At 32.7% G+C, this 18,256-nt stretch overlaps 2 protein-coding genes across 2 annotated transcripts; both read right to left on the reverse strand.

Annotated features, from left to right (window-relative positions):
* Positions 1-8,187: 8,187 nt before the first annotated feature.
* Positions 8,188-10,437, reverse strand: LOC7477059 (E3 ubiquitin-protein ligase AIRP2). The gene is made up of 5 exons (XM_002314533.4): positions 10,060-10,437; positions 9,273-9,435; positions 9,085-9,151; positions 8,712-8,946; positions 8,188-8,596 (listed from the first exon to the last, which is right to left on the reverse strand). Exons 1-5 carry the CDS (start codon positions 10,146-10,148, stop codon positions 8,386-8,388), a joined length of 765 nt encoding a protein of 254 aa, XP_002314569.1. The 5' UTR covers positions 10,149-10,437; the 3' UTR covers positions 8,188-8,385.
* A 1,067-nt stretch (positions 10,438-11,504) lies between these two features.
* LOC7460726 (probable LRR receptor-like serine/threonine-protein kinase At1g67720) lies at positions 11,505-17,093 on the reverse strand. Its single transcript, XM_002314532.4, has 15 exons — positions 16,640-17,093; positions 15,719-16,256; positions 15,062-15,573; positions 14,761-14,893; positions 14,303-14,374; positions 14,159-14,227; positions 13,947-14,018; positions 13,709-13,777; positions 13,376-13,548; positions 13,047-13,300; positions 12,762-12,888; positions 12,599-12,664; positions 12,328-12,514; positions 12,113-12,245; positions 11,505-11,961 (listed from the first exon to the last, which is right to left on the reverse strand). The coding sequence occupies exons 1-15, from the start codon at positions 16,707-16,709 to the stop codon at positions 11,632-11,634; spliced, it is 2,805 nt and encodes a 934-aa protein (XP_002314568.2). The 5' UTR covers positions 16,710-17,093; the 3' UTR covers positions 11,505-11,631.
* Positions 17,094-18,256: the final 1,163 nt, after the last annotated feature.

Consider the following 18,256-nt stretch of genomic DNA (forward strand, 5'->3'; position numbering starts at 1 on the left):
ACGAGTTACAAACAAATAACTCCTAGAGTGCATTTGTTTTTAAGGTAACTTTTGTGGTTGTGGTTTGAAAAAAGTAAGTTTTAAAAAGGTGTGGTTAGTTGAATTTAAATGCGTGTTTGGTAAAAATTATGGTTGAGGTTTATATACAGCAACAATCATGTAAAAAATGTTTGGTAGTTGTGTAGTTGTGGTTACTTTTCAAAGTGCTTTTTTATTTAGAAATGCATCAAAATAATTTTTTTATATTTTTTAAAAATTATTTTTGATATCAGCGCATTAAAATGATATTAAAACACACAAAAAAAATTAATTTGAAGTGAAAAAAATAAATTTTTCAAAAGCACTTTTGAAATGCAAAAACAAACAAAGTTTTACGAAACTCAGTTACAAAAGTATGTAAAAACTGCTTCTCAAAAACTGCGTTTCAAACTCAATTTTTTAGTGGGCTCCACGGTAAAAAAACGCAGTTTAGTGTGTTACCAAACACCTTACTGTGTTTTTTGCACCGCAAACGCAAAAGCTCCAAGTAAACAAACACAACCTAGATCATGTGTCTAAAAATTTTATTGACTGGGTTGTCTTTATAGGCTCTTTAAAATTAGCCAATACATGTCGGGGTCCTAAACTTCTAACATCGATGTAATTCAAAAGTTGTTCCAAATCCTACTACCAAATGGAAATTTTAACATCATTGGGGAGAAGGCATATAAAAATAGTGCTTAGAATTCAATTAGATTTCAATATGTTATGCATCTGAAGGAACTCCTAACAAATTAAATTAAAATAATAAATAAAAGATAAGGATATATAATAGCTTGAGATCTCACTGGGTAGTCTAACAATAATTTCTTCCCTTATATGAAACAAAAAAGAATTATTAGGAAAATGAAAAACAACAAATTATTAACAAGGAAAAGGGAATGATGTTCAAGGAGTTCCAATACAATACTTTTCAAAAGAATTCCTTGAATTAAGATCAGTAGATTGAAACATAAATGAAAATAAAAATTGATTCAATACAAACCAATATGTTTATAACATACTCATCTCCTTCTCCAAGTGGTGTCAATACCAATGAAGAGAAACAATTAACTGAGGATGAAAAGTAGAATATATGTTATGGCTAACTAGTTAGAGATACATTAATAAGAAAAAAGTCTAAAACTTTTCTCAAACCTAACCCATGAACAATCCCAACTAGAAGCAGCCATCAAAAAACAAAATGAATATAATTGAAACCAAGTTATATCTAAAATAAAGTTGCATAATGTTGTAACACAAAATTATCACCAATGGAGTTAAACATTGAATCATGTTGACGATTGACCTTCATTTCCATAATATCCAAACTAAATTTATTATTCGTTGAAACATGAATTCTACAAAGTTAATTGTCTGTCTAACTTCTTCAAACAAAAAGACAAGACCACTATTCTTTCTTAAATGCACAAATCATATACCTTAGACCTCCATGTTAATGCTAAAATTACACTTTTAATCATTCACTTGTGGATTTCATGTATAAAGCAATATTCGATAGGGAAATGAAGGTGCCATCATGTGAATTTATGATAATATAACTTACATTGCTCAAACTCTACTACTAAGCAATAAGAATTTTTCAATGACAAAAATAGGTTAGGTGTTGTGCAAAAAGTTAAAGAATACAATTTGATCAATAACATCCCTGGAATATTATGCAAAACCATTAAAATATCATTATCTAATTCATCTTGCTAACCAAGAATTTCTCTTCTAATTTTCTCTTCCCACTAAGTAAAAACATACCATCATTGTTTGCAATTCAAAATAGTTCACAATCATTTAGGATAAATGTTAAACTAGAATATTTCTTTTTTATCTGATAAGTTAGTATTTTTTTGACTCAATATTTTTGTGACTTAAAAGCCCAAGACAATATGGGTCTGGTAATATACTAGATCTAATACGCTTGGGCTCCGCCATCAGCCGAACCCAAGATAACTTGGGTCTGACAAATTATCAAACCCAATACCTTTAGGTTTCGTCACTAGCTAAACCCAAGGTAAAGTGGTTGTAGCAATACACTTGGGTTCGGCCATTAGTTCATGCCAATATACTTGGATTCAACCATCAGCTAAACATAAAGTAAAGTAGGCCTGATAAATCGCCAAACACCATGCACTTGAGTTCAATTGTTAACTAAATCAAAGGTGTTATTAATTTGATGAACAACTATGACCTTTTTATTTGAGTTTTTTCACATGTTAGGTCCAATTGGCATTAGAAATCCAGAACTATGGAGCTCTACTTTTAGATTAATTACATGAATTATTTAGAGGTAATAATCTCCCTTCATCTATAGATGAGCAAAATGCCTCTAAAGGGTCTTACCATCTCATTAATGACATGCAAAAGATATTTATTCCTTATTAATTAAATTCAAATGATATTTATTTCTCATTAATGTCATTAAAGCAAAGAACTTCTCAATTCTTCTTTTCCCGACGACAAGGTTCCAATTACTAAAAAAAAGAAAGAAATACTAATTTAAATGTGTTATTTGACCTTCATAACCTCCATTTTTTATTGTTTTGAAAATGTTTAAGGTTTTGAATTGATGGGTTCTTTTATTTGGGTTTGTGTTTGAATTTTTAAGGTATTTAGATTGATTTTTTTGGATTTATTTATATTTAGCATTATACTAAATCATTGGTAAGCTCTATGCTATTGTCAAATCAAACTCTTTTCAGCATAAAAAAAATATCCAGGCATTATTGATGTTTTTTCCAAAAAAAAAATTTAAAACAAGTAAAGGTTGACCTAGATGTGATTCAGTCGACTTGGCGGATAAAAAAAAACTTAAACGATCAGTAAAAAAAGAGTTTGACTAAAAACAATTCAAGATGACATCCTTTAAAAAAAATAATATGGAGACGACAATATATTGAATCGACCCAGGTCATGAGACTATAATAACCTCATATAAAGCAAGTTGAAACAAATTATGAATCCTAATTCCTAATTAACCTAGTGTTGAATGATAAAATTGAAAAAAAATCAATTAAAGAAAGGACAAAATAAAACTGACTTGATTCAACCTAGGTTAACTAGCCAAATCCATAACTTGAGTCATGAAATCAAGATAAACCCATATAAAGTAAATCAAAACAAATCATGAAACTCAATTCTCAATGTTGAAGGATGAAATGAAAAAAATCAAAAAATAAATGATAAAAAAAATAACTTGAGTTTGATACGTTAACCTGAGAGTCATGAGATAAGGATAATCTCATAGAAACAAATTGGAAAAACAACATAAGTCAAATCAGGTTAACTTGTCAAACTCACAACTTAATTCATGAGATCAAGATAACCCCATAAAAATAAATTGAAACAAATTATGAAGCAATATTCCCATCAATCTATTATTGAAAAATAAAATTGGAAAAAAATAATCTAGAAAAAAAACATAGTAAAACGACCTAAGTCAACCTAGATTAACCTGTAAAACTCGTGATCTGAGTCATGAAACTAAGATAACCTAATATAAAGTAAACTAAAACAAATCATGAAGTTTAATTCCTAAACAACTGAATGTTTAATGATGAAATTGAAAAGAAATATATCAATTAAAAAAAATAAAAAACTCGAGTCAACTAAGTTAACCTGCCATATTCGCAATATGGATCATGAGACTTGAATAACCATATAGAAAACAAACCCTAACAAACCATGAAAACCAATTTCTAATAAATTAAATGTTCAAATATGAAATAAAAACAAAGTAAAAAAAAAAACTATTACAATAAATAGTATTTTGTAAGGTGATATATAGTAAACACCACCTCTTTTAGTTTTTATTTTTGTTAATGTTAATAAAGGTTTGAAGTTTTTTCCCACCTCTTTATCACTTATTTTATCATAAATAAATTATAATTTAATCCTTAAATCTTTTTATAAATTTAAAATTATTCTTCTAGTTTTGAAAATCCTAAACGTATAAATTAATAATGTATGAGAAGAAAAACATGAAATTATCATAGAGAAAACTAACAAAAGAATTAAGTTACAAACAAATGACAAATCACAGGGATTCAATATTGAAATTTTAAACTAAAGGGATCAACTTATTATTTTACTAATTTCAAGCATCCAATGCTCAAATATTCTTAAATAAGATTCTAAAAAACATATCTTTAAATTCTTTTTTTTTCTTTTGTTTTTCTATGATAATTGGAGACCATATCATTATTTTATAAAAATGCTGGTTTGGCTTCCAAATCAATAAATTGAACTATCCCAATTGTTTGGACAATAACTAGCAATTTTGAGTAAAAAAAGTCAATTGTTTATTGTCATGCTACATGGGAGCCTATTTAGGTAGTATTTGTTTTTCCGGTCGAATCGTGTTTTTAAAAAAAATTATGTTTTTTTCTTTAAATTAATTTTTTAGGTGTTTTTAAATCGTTTTAATGTGCTGATATTAAAAATAAATTTGAAAAAAATAAAAAATATTATTTTGATGTATTTCCAAGCTAAAAGAATTTTGAAAAGCAACCACTATCACAATATTAAACACTATCTTATTAAATTCAGCACCACGAATCGACTTGGACGTGAGTTGTGTTGAGTTTCATAATAAATAGAGAGAGTTGACCTGGTTTGACAAGTTAATAATCTATAGATCGATTAGTGATCCAGTCAACTCAATAAAAAATAACATAATAGTTTGATTTTAATTTAAAAAAAAACAAAGTTTTTTTTAAATATTTTTTTGAAGTTAATTGGCCTTGTTCATGACCCAAATCAAGTCTATTTTCGGTTCAAGTTTAATAACTATGAGGCTAAGCAGATCTCCATCAGCACACTATACTGATAGCGATTATACAGTCACTATCTTTTAATTATATTTGGTATTGTGGTTGCTTTTATGGTTGTGGTTTGAGAAAAATATTTTTTGAAAAATCACTTTTTTATGTGGTTTCTTTACCTAAATTATGTATTTGGTAAAAATTATGGTTGAAATAGCTTCTTCATCAAAAGCATGTCATTAGTGTTTAGTTAAAATTACGGTTGAAATTGTGGTTGGACATGAAATGACCAAATAAGACATTATTTTTTCAATACATGAAATTGAATAATTAATACATATTAAGATTAACTACTTGTAAAATTAAAAACTCTACAATTCTCCCATCAAACTTGAAGCAATTCCATCTTGAATATAATCCATATGCAAAGTCTTGTTACCTCCATATATTTGTGATCGTGGAATAACATCACATAAAAAATCCAAAGGCACAAAATCAAGACAACATTCAAACTCATTAAAAACAACATCTTGTTCGAACCTCATTCTTATGTAATTATGAAGAGCTATTGCTTTTATGGTTATGATTTTAAAGTATTGTCATAAAAGTTCAAGAAATTAGAGAATCTACATCTATTGAGGAATCAATACAACAATAGCATTTTTTCATCTCTAACTAGATTTTCTACTCTCAAGTCTTTAAATCTATCATAGAATCAGTTGGTAGAATCAAATTATTTCTATGGTATCAATTAAATTGTCTAGCTTTGGATATTTTTCTTTTCTCATGCTTCTTTGATTTTTTCTATGTTACCAATTATTTTCTTCTAGTAATATGTGGGAGATTGATTATCTAGAACTTAGACAGTCACTCTTTTTTTTTTTTTTTGAATAGCTATGCTTAAGACCAAAAACAATTTAGGTAATATGGGATCAAAACCAATATTAGTTTGTATTGAATTTGTGTTGCATCGATATTGGCTAATATATTTAAGCAAATACTCATTTTCTCTCCAATTTAGTTTGGTTCCCATGTTATAGTATCCATTACTTGATTTTAGTTTCTTGCACCATATTAATCCTACTAATAATTTTTATGAGTATTTTTTTTTTTAGGTTTTTGTTCTATCCTTTCTACATCATTTATAAAATCTTAGCTTTTTACATCATTTCAACCATATATATATATATATATATATATATTGAACTCAAAATAATTGAAGCTACACTTTAAACCTCTGTCTATTTACTTTATGAAATCAAAATCAACAAATTTATCAATCTCCTAAGTAATGAAATTGAGAAAGAAGAAAATTAGAACCACAAGTGTTTACCATAATTATCAAAAGCGGATCAACGGTTCCTACAATAAATAGGGATATAGTTTCAACATTGAACAATATCCGGTTAAATTTGAAATTTTAAAAAACATGCATAGTTGAAATTGAAGAAATATTAAAATCGAAAGTTACCTAGATTTTTCTGCAGAAAACACTTGCTTGTACACGAAAAAAGGATTACAGGACTTAAGGAAAACATATATGGTGGTGGTTTTTGTAGATCTTGATCGTGGATGGTGTTTTATGTAGATCCAGTGTTGGTTTGTGGATTTTGTAATCGTTTGTGGCTACAAAAAAAAAAAGAAGAGAAAAACAATGTTTGTAAACAGAAGTTATTCAAGAATGGAAAGAGGTCGGTGAAGATGTTGAAAAACATGAACGATGAGAATAATCATTTCATTGGGTTCTCACAAGGGAAATGAGGAAAAGAGAGGATAGATAGATATTTTGGTCAATAAAAAATTAAATAGTCTTTTAACTTCAAAGCAGATCAATCATGCTTTTGATTAATTTTTGGTTAGATCATAGTTTTGACATGTATCCCACTTTCTTAAACCTGCATTTTAATGTTTACCATACACTCATTTATCATTTATCATGGTCAAACCACATCAAATTTTCTGCCACAAAATTTTGTAGTTCATCACTGTTGTCAGCTTGTGAAGTAACCTGGTTCAACTGCTCCTTGAATGATAATTCTGTCTCAATTCTCAAAGCCCACATTTTACTTTCCCTTTCCCTTTCCTTATATTTAGATAAAGTCAGATCGGTAAATTAATCAGGCTCATTGCTCTACCTTCTTCTTTCTCTCTCGATACTTACAAGAAGTTGCTTTAACGGGCTCTAATCTGGCATGGTTATTATTCCTCTTCAACTTGGCCTAGCTAGTCACGTTATACTATGATAATTCTAAGATGAACTAAAATTTTATTTATTTTTATATTTTAGTAGTGTTTTAAAAAAAATTGAAGATTTTTTATTTTTTTTATTTCAAATTAATATTTTTTTGGTATTTTTAGATCATTTTAATATGATAATGTCAAAAATAATTTAAAAAAATAAAAAAAATTATTTTAATGCATTTCCAGATAAAAAACACTTTGACAAGCAACCACCACCACCCACTCCACTTGTAATAGTTGGAATGATCAGTTAAACATAATCAGCTGTTCCTGACACCGTTTACTTCAGATGTTTCATTGAAGTTAATCGGGCATGAAAATCTAGTTTTAGCAGGCAGGATGGCTGGATGGAAGGGGAAGAATAAGATGCTTCCTTCATTTGATCGGGTGGAAGGAGACCCTGATCAGCAGGAAAGAAGAGAATGACCTCTCCTATTCATCCCTTACTGGGTTTCCGTCCTAACACAAATTCTCACCGTCCTTGCTTTCCTCCTTTTCATCCTATCGACTAAACAAAAAGCGTATAGGCTATTAAAGCCAGCCATGGAAATGGATATGAGCTTTTGTGACGGTGACAGGCTGAAGCAATTCTCACACAACTCCATCTTTACGAGCAATGCAATATATCTAGGACTTTCAATTCTATTTTTTTTCCCATCATCATCATCATCATCATCATCATATTCTACTTGATTGAAATCACTGCAGGACCCATTTTCCCGCTAGTTTCCCATGCCAACTCGTTTAAGCAAAACAGCACAGGCATAGCAAAAAAACTTGGTTAAGAAAAAGGCCAATGGAACCTGGTAATGAAACCAGAATTGTAGTTTGCTGCTTGCAGTAGCAGAAGCAGTATGGTGAGTACGTAGGAAACCCAAACCAAAAAAAGAAAACTCTGATTGAAACTCATAATACCAATGCTATTATAATCCATAAGCGAGTTGAAAGGGGTAAAACAAGATGAACAATGCACAAACTCTACTCTAAATCCATTTCATTACAAGAAACAGATCATATGGCATGGTAAGACAAACAAATGTGAAACGAAGACAACCTCAAGCATACATTTGTCTAAATATTGTTATTGTAACTGTTAGAAAGGAGAAGCACAACAAGGGTATTGATGATAAGTAAGTATAAATGTGCTGCTATATGTTCTAAAAATAAACTTAATTTTCACATATTTAGAGATTACATTTATTTATAGGTTGCTGATGCTCAAGAACTCAACATAAGATGAGATTGATTATTTTGTTTAAGAATCAGGGACATTAGCTCTTACCGGACTCTATTTACATTTCGAAGGTCGGCATTTTCCCTCTATACATCATTCTTCTAATTTACTTTCAATTCATATTAGGTACTCATAATACACTAAGAAAAGAGCATCAGGATAATCTTTTGGCAAGCTGTTGATGTAGAGGTAGAACCGCAACAAATCCTCTTTGGAAATCGCTTTTGTGTCAACAACTTCACTGTTACAAGTGAGAACCCACAAGTCTTCCGAGTTAACTCTCTTTAAGCTGCCACGGCAAAAAGGGCAGGACTCCGACCTTGTGTTCCTGCAATTGTGAAAAAAACCAAATAAGTGAAAATAATGGCAACTCTCTTCGATATCAAGTATTCACAGAGGAAAAGGGCATGATATTGCAGTAAGATTTCGAGGCTTGTAGTTACCAATTGCGGTAGCATTTGATGCACATTGCATGACAACAGTTAGGCAAGACCATTTTGGTGCAGGGCTCCAAACAAATTCCACATTCATCTTCCCTCTCTAAATCAATATTGGCAAGCCTGTTATCTCCTTCCACCTTCTTTTTGCCCAAACTCTCCATGCCATAATTCTCTCCCTTAACATCCCCCATCTCTTCTAAGTTACTATTAAGCCGTTGAAGATACGGCAATATAACACCTGCCATTCATTTTTATGAAAACGAAAAAAGTCAAATAAAACATACAATCAGAATGGTTGCAATTTAGTTTTAATGCATTTATAAGTATAGTCTATAGATTAAGAAAAGCCAAAAAAAAAAGTAGATAATTTGCATACCATAGAATTCCTGAACTGTTGCTTTCCTTCCATGCTTAGATAGGCCTGGTCTACCATCAGTATACACCTGCAAGGCATTAACGAGCAAAAAAATTTAAGAACTTGCCAACTATATACAGCAACATGCAAGAAATGGAAACTTTAGCAAACTATCTTTTAAGAATCAACGGACCAAAAAGAGAACTGACCTTATATACTAGTACATGAAAGAAATTTAGATATCTGGGGAGCAGGCAAAAATAAGAACAATCTATTCTTTGTAGCAGAAAGAAAAAGAGAGGAGCCCAGTGATTGTAAGCTAATTTCATCCGCAGGCGTGCTCCACCCTTGTCCTTTGGAATTGCAGCAGCCCTAATACACCATAATTCACATCATGTAATAAAATTAGTTAAATTGAGTCACACTATTTGGCCCAAGCATAATACTGGTCACCAAAAGAAGAACGAAACTTTAAAAGTTTCAACTCATTTTTTTCTGAAAACAGAGAAGACATTATAAGAGAAAGAATCCCAATTCCCAACTATCTCTGCTTATTAGCACTTGGAATTTTATGAAATTTTAGTCAAAGTTGCTCACTTTAGCTGCAATTGACTAGGCAGACATTGCAATACCAACTCCAAAATCCATTCTTTGTGTGTACTGTACAGAAATATACCAATCTTTTTTGATGTTTAACTAATATAAAACTCAACTGATACATTAACTCCCACTTGAAAACATCGTTCTACAAGCTCAAAAAATCTAAAAATAGCATAGCACAGATTAAAATTGATCATAAAAAGCAAGAAGATACAGACCAACTACAACAAAATTCCTATCCTCTTTTCCTCAAATTAATAACAAAACAACCTGTGTTCTTGTTGATCATAACAGAACAAGTGATTCTTAAAATCCCAAGAAGAAATAAAAATAAACAAAAACAACCCATCTCATCATCAAAAGAGAAGTCGAAAAAAAAACATAAATTTAACTCACAAAGCATTAGCATGCTGGATATCAGCCTCCAAAACTTTAAGGGAATCTTGGTAAGATGAGTTGCTCAGCTGATAACACATCATCTCCATCTCCCTCAAACTGAAAGCCCCCAAAAACCAGTAGCTGATGTTTCAATAAAGAGAAAACAACATAAGAAAAAGGTCTATGTCTCTAGCTTTCTCTCTGGGGCGGCTTTGTGACGCTAAGTGGTTCGGTTTTATTGATGGTCAGAGAATACTTGTGTATAATTCTGAAGAGGTGGGTGGCTGTGTGTTGTTTGTCTGTTGAGGATGCTCTCCTTTAATCTTTTTTTTTTGTGTTCTTATCTACTAATCTTTTGCTTTTAGTTGTTGTCCTCCTTCCTGTTTTTTTCTTATTCTTTCAAATAACCTTTCATTTCATGGGTTCTTTATTGCCTGGCCTAGCCTTGCCTTGCCTTGCCTCTCCTCTTTATGTTTCGAATTTACTTCCCGTGGATTCCATGTTATTCGTGTATGACTTATTGGGATTTGTACAATCAAATAGCCCTCCAAGAAGAAGCTAACAAGACTTGGTGGGGGGTTTTGATTGAGTTTTTAAGGTATTATTTTTGTTAGGTAAACTATAGCAGCCTTGCTTGAGTTGGCTTTTTTTCTGTGGCTTGTGAAATTGGTGACAGCTTGAATTTTAATTATAGAATAGAAACCCCTAATTTAATGGAGTCGAATCATATTATATATATTGTCACATGATTGGATTTTTTTGTCAAAATTTTCCAGCTCCTGTATGGAGGCTTAGCTCCTCCCAAGATTAGGTTTTTTTTATATTAATTTACTTGTGTTTATCTAGCAATTAAATATTTATTTTCATCATTTCTCATATGTTTTTATATTATAAGACAAGCAAAATATATAAGTAAATGATACGATATATATAAGCACTCAAATTATTACAAAACATTATTGTTTACCATGCTATTTATTATTGTTATTAGTTTAATTAGTATAAAAACAGTATTTGAGAACGCGGTTGATATTATATTTTTTAAAATTTTAATTTTTTAATTTAAAATTAATTTTTTTATGTTTTCATATTATTTTAATATGTTGATATTAAAAATAATTTCTAAAAATAAAAAATTCTTTCAATTATAACAACTACCTGACTCTGGAATAAACCCAAAACAAGTGAAGGATAAAGAAACTATTCACACACGCCACCAAAAATGTGGAATCAAAGCAAAATAGGTCAACCAAGAGAATTGGGAGGCAGCCAAATCTGCTTGGGGCACAAGGCTCTCCCTCTCTCCACCTGTTTGAGAGGGCAGGCAACACAATCATTACGTCTTCCAGAACGTCATGCTATTAAAATTTAAATAGCAAAGTTAGTCTGTTCGAAGGTGCTTCTCAATTGTTATTTTCTTCTTCTTCTTTCTTCTAGTCAATTAATTTATTTTGACAGAATAATTGTGGCCCCCTCAATTTTATTGTATTGTAACATTTAATCTAAAAAAAAAGTACAAAAAACAACAAAAATCTGTGAATATGGTAAAGAGTATATGTTACAGATAAGCAAAGGCTGCTGGAAAGAAAATTATCTGGCTGCTGGGACAAGGCAACCATTAGATAAGTCAGGGCTCTGGCTCTCAATCTCAAGAAAGCTTGTAAGTAATGTTTTCCGGGAAGATTGTGCCTTTGAACTACCAGAAGGTAGTTTTTGACTGCCATAAGTTCCCTTTTCAATCTTGTTAGCTTCTTGTATTGCCAAGATTATTTCTTGCATCCTTGGTCGCGAAACTGCACGTTGTTCTACACACTGGATTGCAACTTCAGCAATCCTCCAAATGGACTCGATCTTCACATTTCCTATTAGGACAGGATCTACAATGCTCATCGCATCTCCTTTACGAATCAAGGCCCTTGCCTACACAAGATCGCAGCACCTCAGGATTATTAAGTCTTAATTTGATTTCATAGACAGCGATCAGCACACGATGATTAGAAGTATATTTGCTCTGATTCAAGAAAGATGCTTATATGTCTTTGGAAAGAATGATGACAGTGAAAATGCATACCCAATGAACAATGTTCATCTCAGCGCCAAAATCTTCTGTCGAAACAGGTTTTTTCCCTGATAACAGCTCAAGGAGAACTACTCCAAAACTGTAGACATCACTTTTTTCAGTCAATTGCTGATTTGCATAGTACCTGGAGAAGCAGTTACATGATTGGTTAAGCATAAGCAGTAGAGGAAAATGATGGTTACGCACACCAGACGAATGTGCCTTACTCAGGATCCAGGTAGCCGACTGTTCCTCGTGCCACACTTGATACATGGGTTAAATCCTCCTCTGCTTGCCTTGAAAGCCCAAAATCTGAAACTTTTGCTCTCATATTGATGTCTAGGAGAATGTTGCTTGTTTTAACATCGCGGTGTATGATACTGGGGTTGCATCCAGTGTGCAAGTATTCAAGTCCTACAATTATCTAAATATATGTTTATTCTGTGAACTTGTAAAACAAATACTAATGCATAAACAAATGAAAAGTTCTAAATTAACCTTTTGCTGAATCTTCTGCAATCTGCAGACGAGCAAGCCAATCTAAGCGCTTCTGGTTGACAGAACCTGTTCAAAGGTCGTCTCATTGATCTTGATTCAAAATGTTACAACTAAAGAAACAAAAGGGTGGAAATTGAGCAATTATCATGTGCGGATTGCAAACCATGTATGTGATCGCGCAAAGTTCCATTGTGCATATATTCATAAACCAGAATACGTTGATTTTCTTCTTCACAATAGCCGATCAAAGGAACCAAGTTCCTGTGATGAATTCTTGACAAGAGGGCAACCTGCAGGTACGTTAATGTAGTTAATTAACCAGCCCTTTGGAGTTCATAACAGTGGGCTTCGTGGTCTGGTCTTAAGCTAACAAAGTTTCTTGTTCTTTAGCCCTTCAACGTTTCAAATCTAGAACTCAACAAGTTATGTTGGCTGAATATGATGTTACCTCAGTCACAAACTGCTGGGTCATATGAGTGGTTGAGTCACCCATTATCTTGACTGCCACTTCTTTTCCCTCTTTCATTTGGCCATAGTAGACAGTCCCAAAACTTCCTCTACCAATTTTTTTGGAAAAGTTTTTGGTAGCTTCTTCAATCTCAGAGAGCGGAATATAGTATGAAACTCCTTCATCCATCATATGCCAACCCCGTGATACAGAATACGCAGTTGAAGGTTTGGCACTAACACGCAAAGAACTACCTGATGGACTCAAGAACACTTAAGAAATGCAGAGATTTTTGCTATGCAATAGGAAGATAACTGAGGTATACAGACCTTGGACTGCAGTTTTTTGATGAGATGTCTTTCTTTGAAGATTACGCAAAAACAGTAAACTTCCTATCAGAACAACTAATAGTGCTGCAAGTATGCCAATCGAAACTCCAAGTATCAACTTAGAATGTTTCTTTTTCCCTGCCTCTTTATGTAGTCCAGGATTATGTTCATAACTGCAAGAGAGTAATATTGTAGCTCTTTATAAATGTTCTGTGCTACACAGTATATTTCATTCTCCACACCAATTTCATATCAGACAACAGCTCGCCACCTCTTTTATTATCATACAAGCCAAAGGGTAAACAATGACACACAATAATTTGATATACTCACTTGATAATAACTTTTCCAGTTAGCAACCCTGAAGGTATTTCCCCACTAAAGTAGTTGTTCTGTATGTACCTGCATGAAGGCATTTTACAGCACTGAGTATCGGAGCAGTGTCATGGAAACATGACTGCATAGGATCAAAGGATTGATTGTACTTCATTTGCAATCAAGAGTCTGGTGAAGTGTGAATCACCACATATAGTATATAGCGACAGTTAAGTACGTCAAGAGTGCTACTTACAGCTCTTGTAAGTCTGGCAAACTACCCAGGTACTTGGGTAATTGACCACTCAGTTTGTTGTTCTCCAGATGCCTGGATGGCCATTAAATAGAGCAGGAAATGGACTAGTCAGTTTTTTTACAGATGACTGTAAATCCGCCGAAATATGAACTAGTAATCATGCTTTTTTAGCATAAACTTGTGAAATGTAAGCCATGAATTTCGAAGCTTACACTATTTTCAAATTAACAAGATTGCTTATACTAGGGATTGGCCCTGTAAGGAAGTTACCATCCAACCACCTACAAAAAAGAAAAGGATTAAGATAGAGAATAATATGAAGTATTTCAACTCGTATATTGCATAATATCACTTACAATTCTGTCAATGTCTCCATGTTATTAATCTCAGGTGGAATCTCCCCTTTCAGGTTCTTTCCTGACAGTGCACTGTTCAGCATGTCAGCAGAGTCACGCTTATAAGGATCTTAGCAAGTTCGAACCATAAACTTCTTAACTAAAGTGGCAACATTTCTGGAGTCCAGCGCAAGTTAGCAACACCTTTTTATATTGTATAGAAGGAAAATATTGTGGCCTTTCTTAGCATAATTGATTTATTTTTTCTCCAAGTTGATGACCGCAGCATGCAGTTAAACATGGCAAAGCAAGTACTCTAGTTGACAAATCAATGAACAGATATGAATGGAATAATAAGTATTCACTCCAACTGCAACTACCTGCTTTTTTCAAACACAAGAGTCTAAAATGCAATTATGCAATATACTTTATGAAATATATGAACATGATCTGGAATTAACCAAGTGAGAAGAAGTTACATTTTAGTGATTCTTGGTGGTGTGGTTGAGGTGCAATTAACCCAATCCCAGTGAGCAGGAACACAAGGATCGCCTTGTTCATTTGTCCAAGCACTTTCAGCAGACAGAGAACGAAGGGCATTGAGAACAGTCACTGCCAGTGAAGTTGTAGTTATTCAACACAGCTAATATTGGCCAAGCATATTCTTTCTCATAATGTTAGGAAATATCAAGAACAGCATAATGATTTGGAGCTCTGCATACAGATGGTTTTTACTTTTTAGGATTAGATAAACTCCAATATGCTGAGATTTATACTTACCATCTTGGCTGTCGGTCCTTGGTTCAATCTTTAGGTATTTACTAATCTCAATCGCATTTAAGAGTGGTCCTTGTGTAGAATCTCTGGTCTTGACAAAAGAGAATGAAAGGACAAAATCCAGAGTCACATTCATGTAGCTGGGTTCATAAAGTGTGTGGCTCCCATTGGCATTTTCTGCAATATTTACCACTGCGTTGCTGTAGTCAGGAAAGTAAGGTTGCTGCAATTTGAATTTCCGAGTCTCATTTGCTCCCAAGTCTTCAATTTCGGCAAAATATGCATAAGCTCGAGCATTGGCAGGGAAGTCATCAAGGTTCAACCTATAACTAAGTATCCCTTGAGTGCCAACAACAGCTGTTTGCATTACTTTAACAGGAGGGTATTCTCTAGTCCTAGTGTCTATGTACTTTGATGTATTGATTCTAACTGTGCCAGGGGCCACACCTACAAGGTAGTTTTGCCTCTTCTCAAGATCTGAATCCCAAATTCTGTCATACGGATCATCCGGGTACCTGAGAGAGGCAAATGTTATATATTTTGACATCTTTGCATGTTTCCCAAGAACTTGATTTAATACAGAAGTGAGTGGAAAGCTAATTAATGAAGTGCTCTATTAACTCTACGCTATCTTTCTATAACATTTGGAAATCAGCTGACCTTATGACATCCTTGCTCAGAGCCCCAAAATTTACTCTGGCTGCTACCTCTAAGAAGAAATTATCCTCGAAATCAGTTGCATACATTGAAAGGTTGAGAGGTCGCAATTCTAGAGTGGATATGAAGGGAGAACCAGTTGAAGCACAGCATATACACACATCAATTGAACTTGAAGGAGCCCTGATAATCATTTCCTTCACATACACTCTTGAAGCATCCAATACTACCACAGTCGACCACTTCGTTGCATCCAAGTAGAGATCAAATTTGGGGTATGCATCTCCATTTCCTAAGATTCCATACTGAAATGTGGCACGGACAAGATACCGACGTCTCTCTTTGGTGCCAAGAGTGTAACAATACTTCTTGCTGTCTATAGGAAAGTCTCGCCGTCTTCGATACTGCATATTTCCATTTGGAATTTCTACCTCTGCCGATTTTCCATAGTTCATGATGGCGCCATTGTCTGAAACCCATGCAAGTCCAGTTATTGGATCTGTGTAATTACTTGTGCCTCCACAATCTATGCTGATGAATTCTGCATGTTGAACAGCAAGCACACACAAAAAAAAACATCATTACCATTCTATTGTTTTCTTTCTTATTGTTTCTGTAGTTAATAAATTAGGTGACTGTGACTTGGCTTGTATCCAGCAGGCAATCGGACAATGAGAAAATCAATGATTTTCATTTCATTTCTTAATTTCATATACTTTCTCTTACTGTTGTCATCACTAGTGTAGAAATTGCAAAAGCATGGAAAAATACTTCAGATTCCGACAGGAAAACAAGTTGGTATGCTACTCGGTAACATGGGACGACATTTTACTTAATCCTGATCAAACAGGGATTTGCTTGAAGACCAAAGAAATTAAATGAAAATATTCTTAGAATAACAGAGTTGCAGAATCAAGAACTCACCTGTAACTTGGCATATAACAGAAGACATGAGGAATAAATAGAGAAGCAGAAAATGGGAATGCGAAGCCATTGAGGAACAGGAAGACAAAAACCAATCCTATGATCTTATTGTTTTAGTGTTAGAATTTGTCAGTGATTGATGAGCTCCATAACTGTTTGTGAAGTCGAGCATCTAACCTACTTTCCTCCACTGCTCAGAACTTGCCTTTCACTCTCTGTTTCTTCTTTTGACTGATGAGGGTGTGCGATGTTCACTCACGTTATGTCCTCCTTTTCCCTTTGGAATCTTATTTTTGGAGCAAATCAAAAGATCTCAAGCTCTGCTTTATTTCCTTTGTTAAAGAAATCCAACTTGTACTAGCAGTTTGTTTGTTCTGTCGAAGAACAGGAAATCTTGTTTCTCTTGTTGACAGACAAAATAACGCGTGCACTCATCTCAAATAATCAAGTTATTTTTGTAAATATTATCATTACATGATCAAAGTATGAATATGGAATTTCATTAATTGATGAATCAACAAATCATTAAGGCTTGTGATCCCTGTCAAAAGGGTCAGTGGGGATCGGGAATGAAACACTAGCCATGCATAAAGCATCCCTAAAAGCAGAGAAAAGCAGAAGGATTACTGCTGCTGCGGAATTTAATAATCTGCTCTTACTTTAGCTTTTGTGGAGCACAAAATCTCCTTTTTCTGTCACTTTGGACCAACTTGTCTTTTGCTTTTCAAGATTTTCATATTGCTAGTTTGAAAAAAATATACAAATCAGTGTCTGTTGATTAAAATAACATATTATTTTTTTAATTATAGCACATAAGTTACAAAATTCAATTTACCACTGAACTCAAACCAACGAATCTCAAATAAATTCTAACATATAAATTATACATTAATATAATAATTTTTCAGAAAAAAAACTATAAAACTTATAAATATACAAATAAACTATAGATACTACAAAAAATAATAATAAATTAACCAAGTTACAAGGAAATATATGATTTAAATGTTAAAATAAATCAATTTAGAGTTGACGTAATTTAATCTCTTAAAACAATTACTTCATTGATCACAACTCAATTTGGTATTTTAAAAAGGTTATATATATTTTTTTAATTAATATAAATATCCAGATTAATTTATATATATCTTAATTAATTTTACAAATATTAAAATTAACAATTATATAATCTGGTAGTAGTCATTTTATTATCACCACGTAACTCGAAAATGAGAAGATGAAAATATATATTTTTAATAATATTAGTAATAGGGTTAACCGAGTGAACGGATTAACTTTGATGTGATAAGGGCAAAGATCTGCATTGGTCCCACCAAAATCTTAAACAACAAGAGAAATGATCGTCTGACTTCGGAAGTCTCAGAACATTACTAAGCCGATGACATGGCATCTTATTAGCCATTAAATTTCATCGATAGAGGAGAGAATCTAATGTCCATGCAAAACATTAACACCAAAAGTTGGGTATGGTGAAATTCTATCCATTAAAAGAATACAGAAGAACTCCAATCAAAACGGTCCATGAAATCTGGCTTGTTTTTATAATTGATTGTGTTTTCACTTTTAGTTGGTCGGTCGGTCGATCGGTTGAAAGTT

Source organism: Populus trichocarpa, chromosome 10 (assembly GCF_000002775.5).
Source record: "Populus trichocarpa isolate Nisqually-1 chromosome 10, P.trichocarpa_v4.1, whole genome shotgun sequence".
Taxonomy (NCBI): Eukaryota; Viridiplantae; Streptophyta; class Magnoliopsida; order Malpighiales; family Salicaceae; genus Populus; species Populus trichocarpa.

What these genes read in the sequence shown, in the direction of transcription:
- LOC7477059 (XM_002314533.4), bottom strand. Translation starts at nt 10,148, where the DNA reads ATGGAGATGATGTGTTATCAGCTGAGCAACTCATCTTACCAAGATTCC. An exon ending in ATCCAGCATGCTAATGCTTT is followed by an intron (nt 9,436 to 10,059) that starts GTGAGTTAAATT and finishes ATGGTGTATTAG; the next exon opens with GGCTGCTGCAATTCCAAAGG. An exon ending in ATCAAATGCTACCGCAATTG is followed by an intron (nt 8,597 to 8,711) that starts GTAACTACAAGC and finishes TCACAATTGCAG; the next exon opens with GAACACAAGGTCGGAGTCCT.
- LOC7460726 (XM_002314532.4), bottom strand. Translation starts at nt 16,709, where the DNA reads ATGGCTTCGCATTCCCATTTTCTGCTTCTCTATTTATTCCTCATGTCT. An exon ending in AAGGACCGACAGCCAAGATG is followed by an intron (nt 14,894 to 15,061) that starts GTAAGTATAAAT and finishes CTTCACTGGCAG; the next exon opens with TGACTGTTCTCAATGCCCTT. An exon ending in CTTGTTAATTTGAAAATAGT is followed by an intron (nt 14,019 to 14,158) that starts GTAAGCTTCGAA and finishes ATGGCCATCCAG; the next exon opens with GCATCTGGAGAACAACAAAC.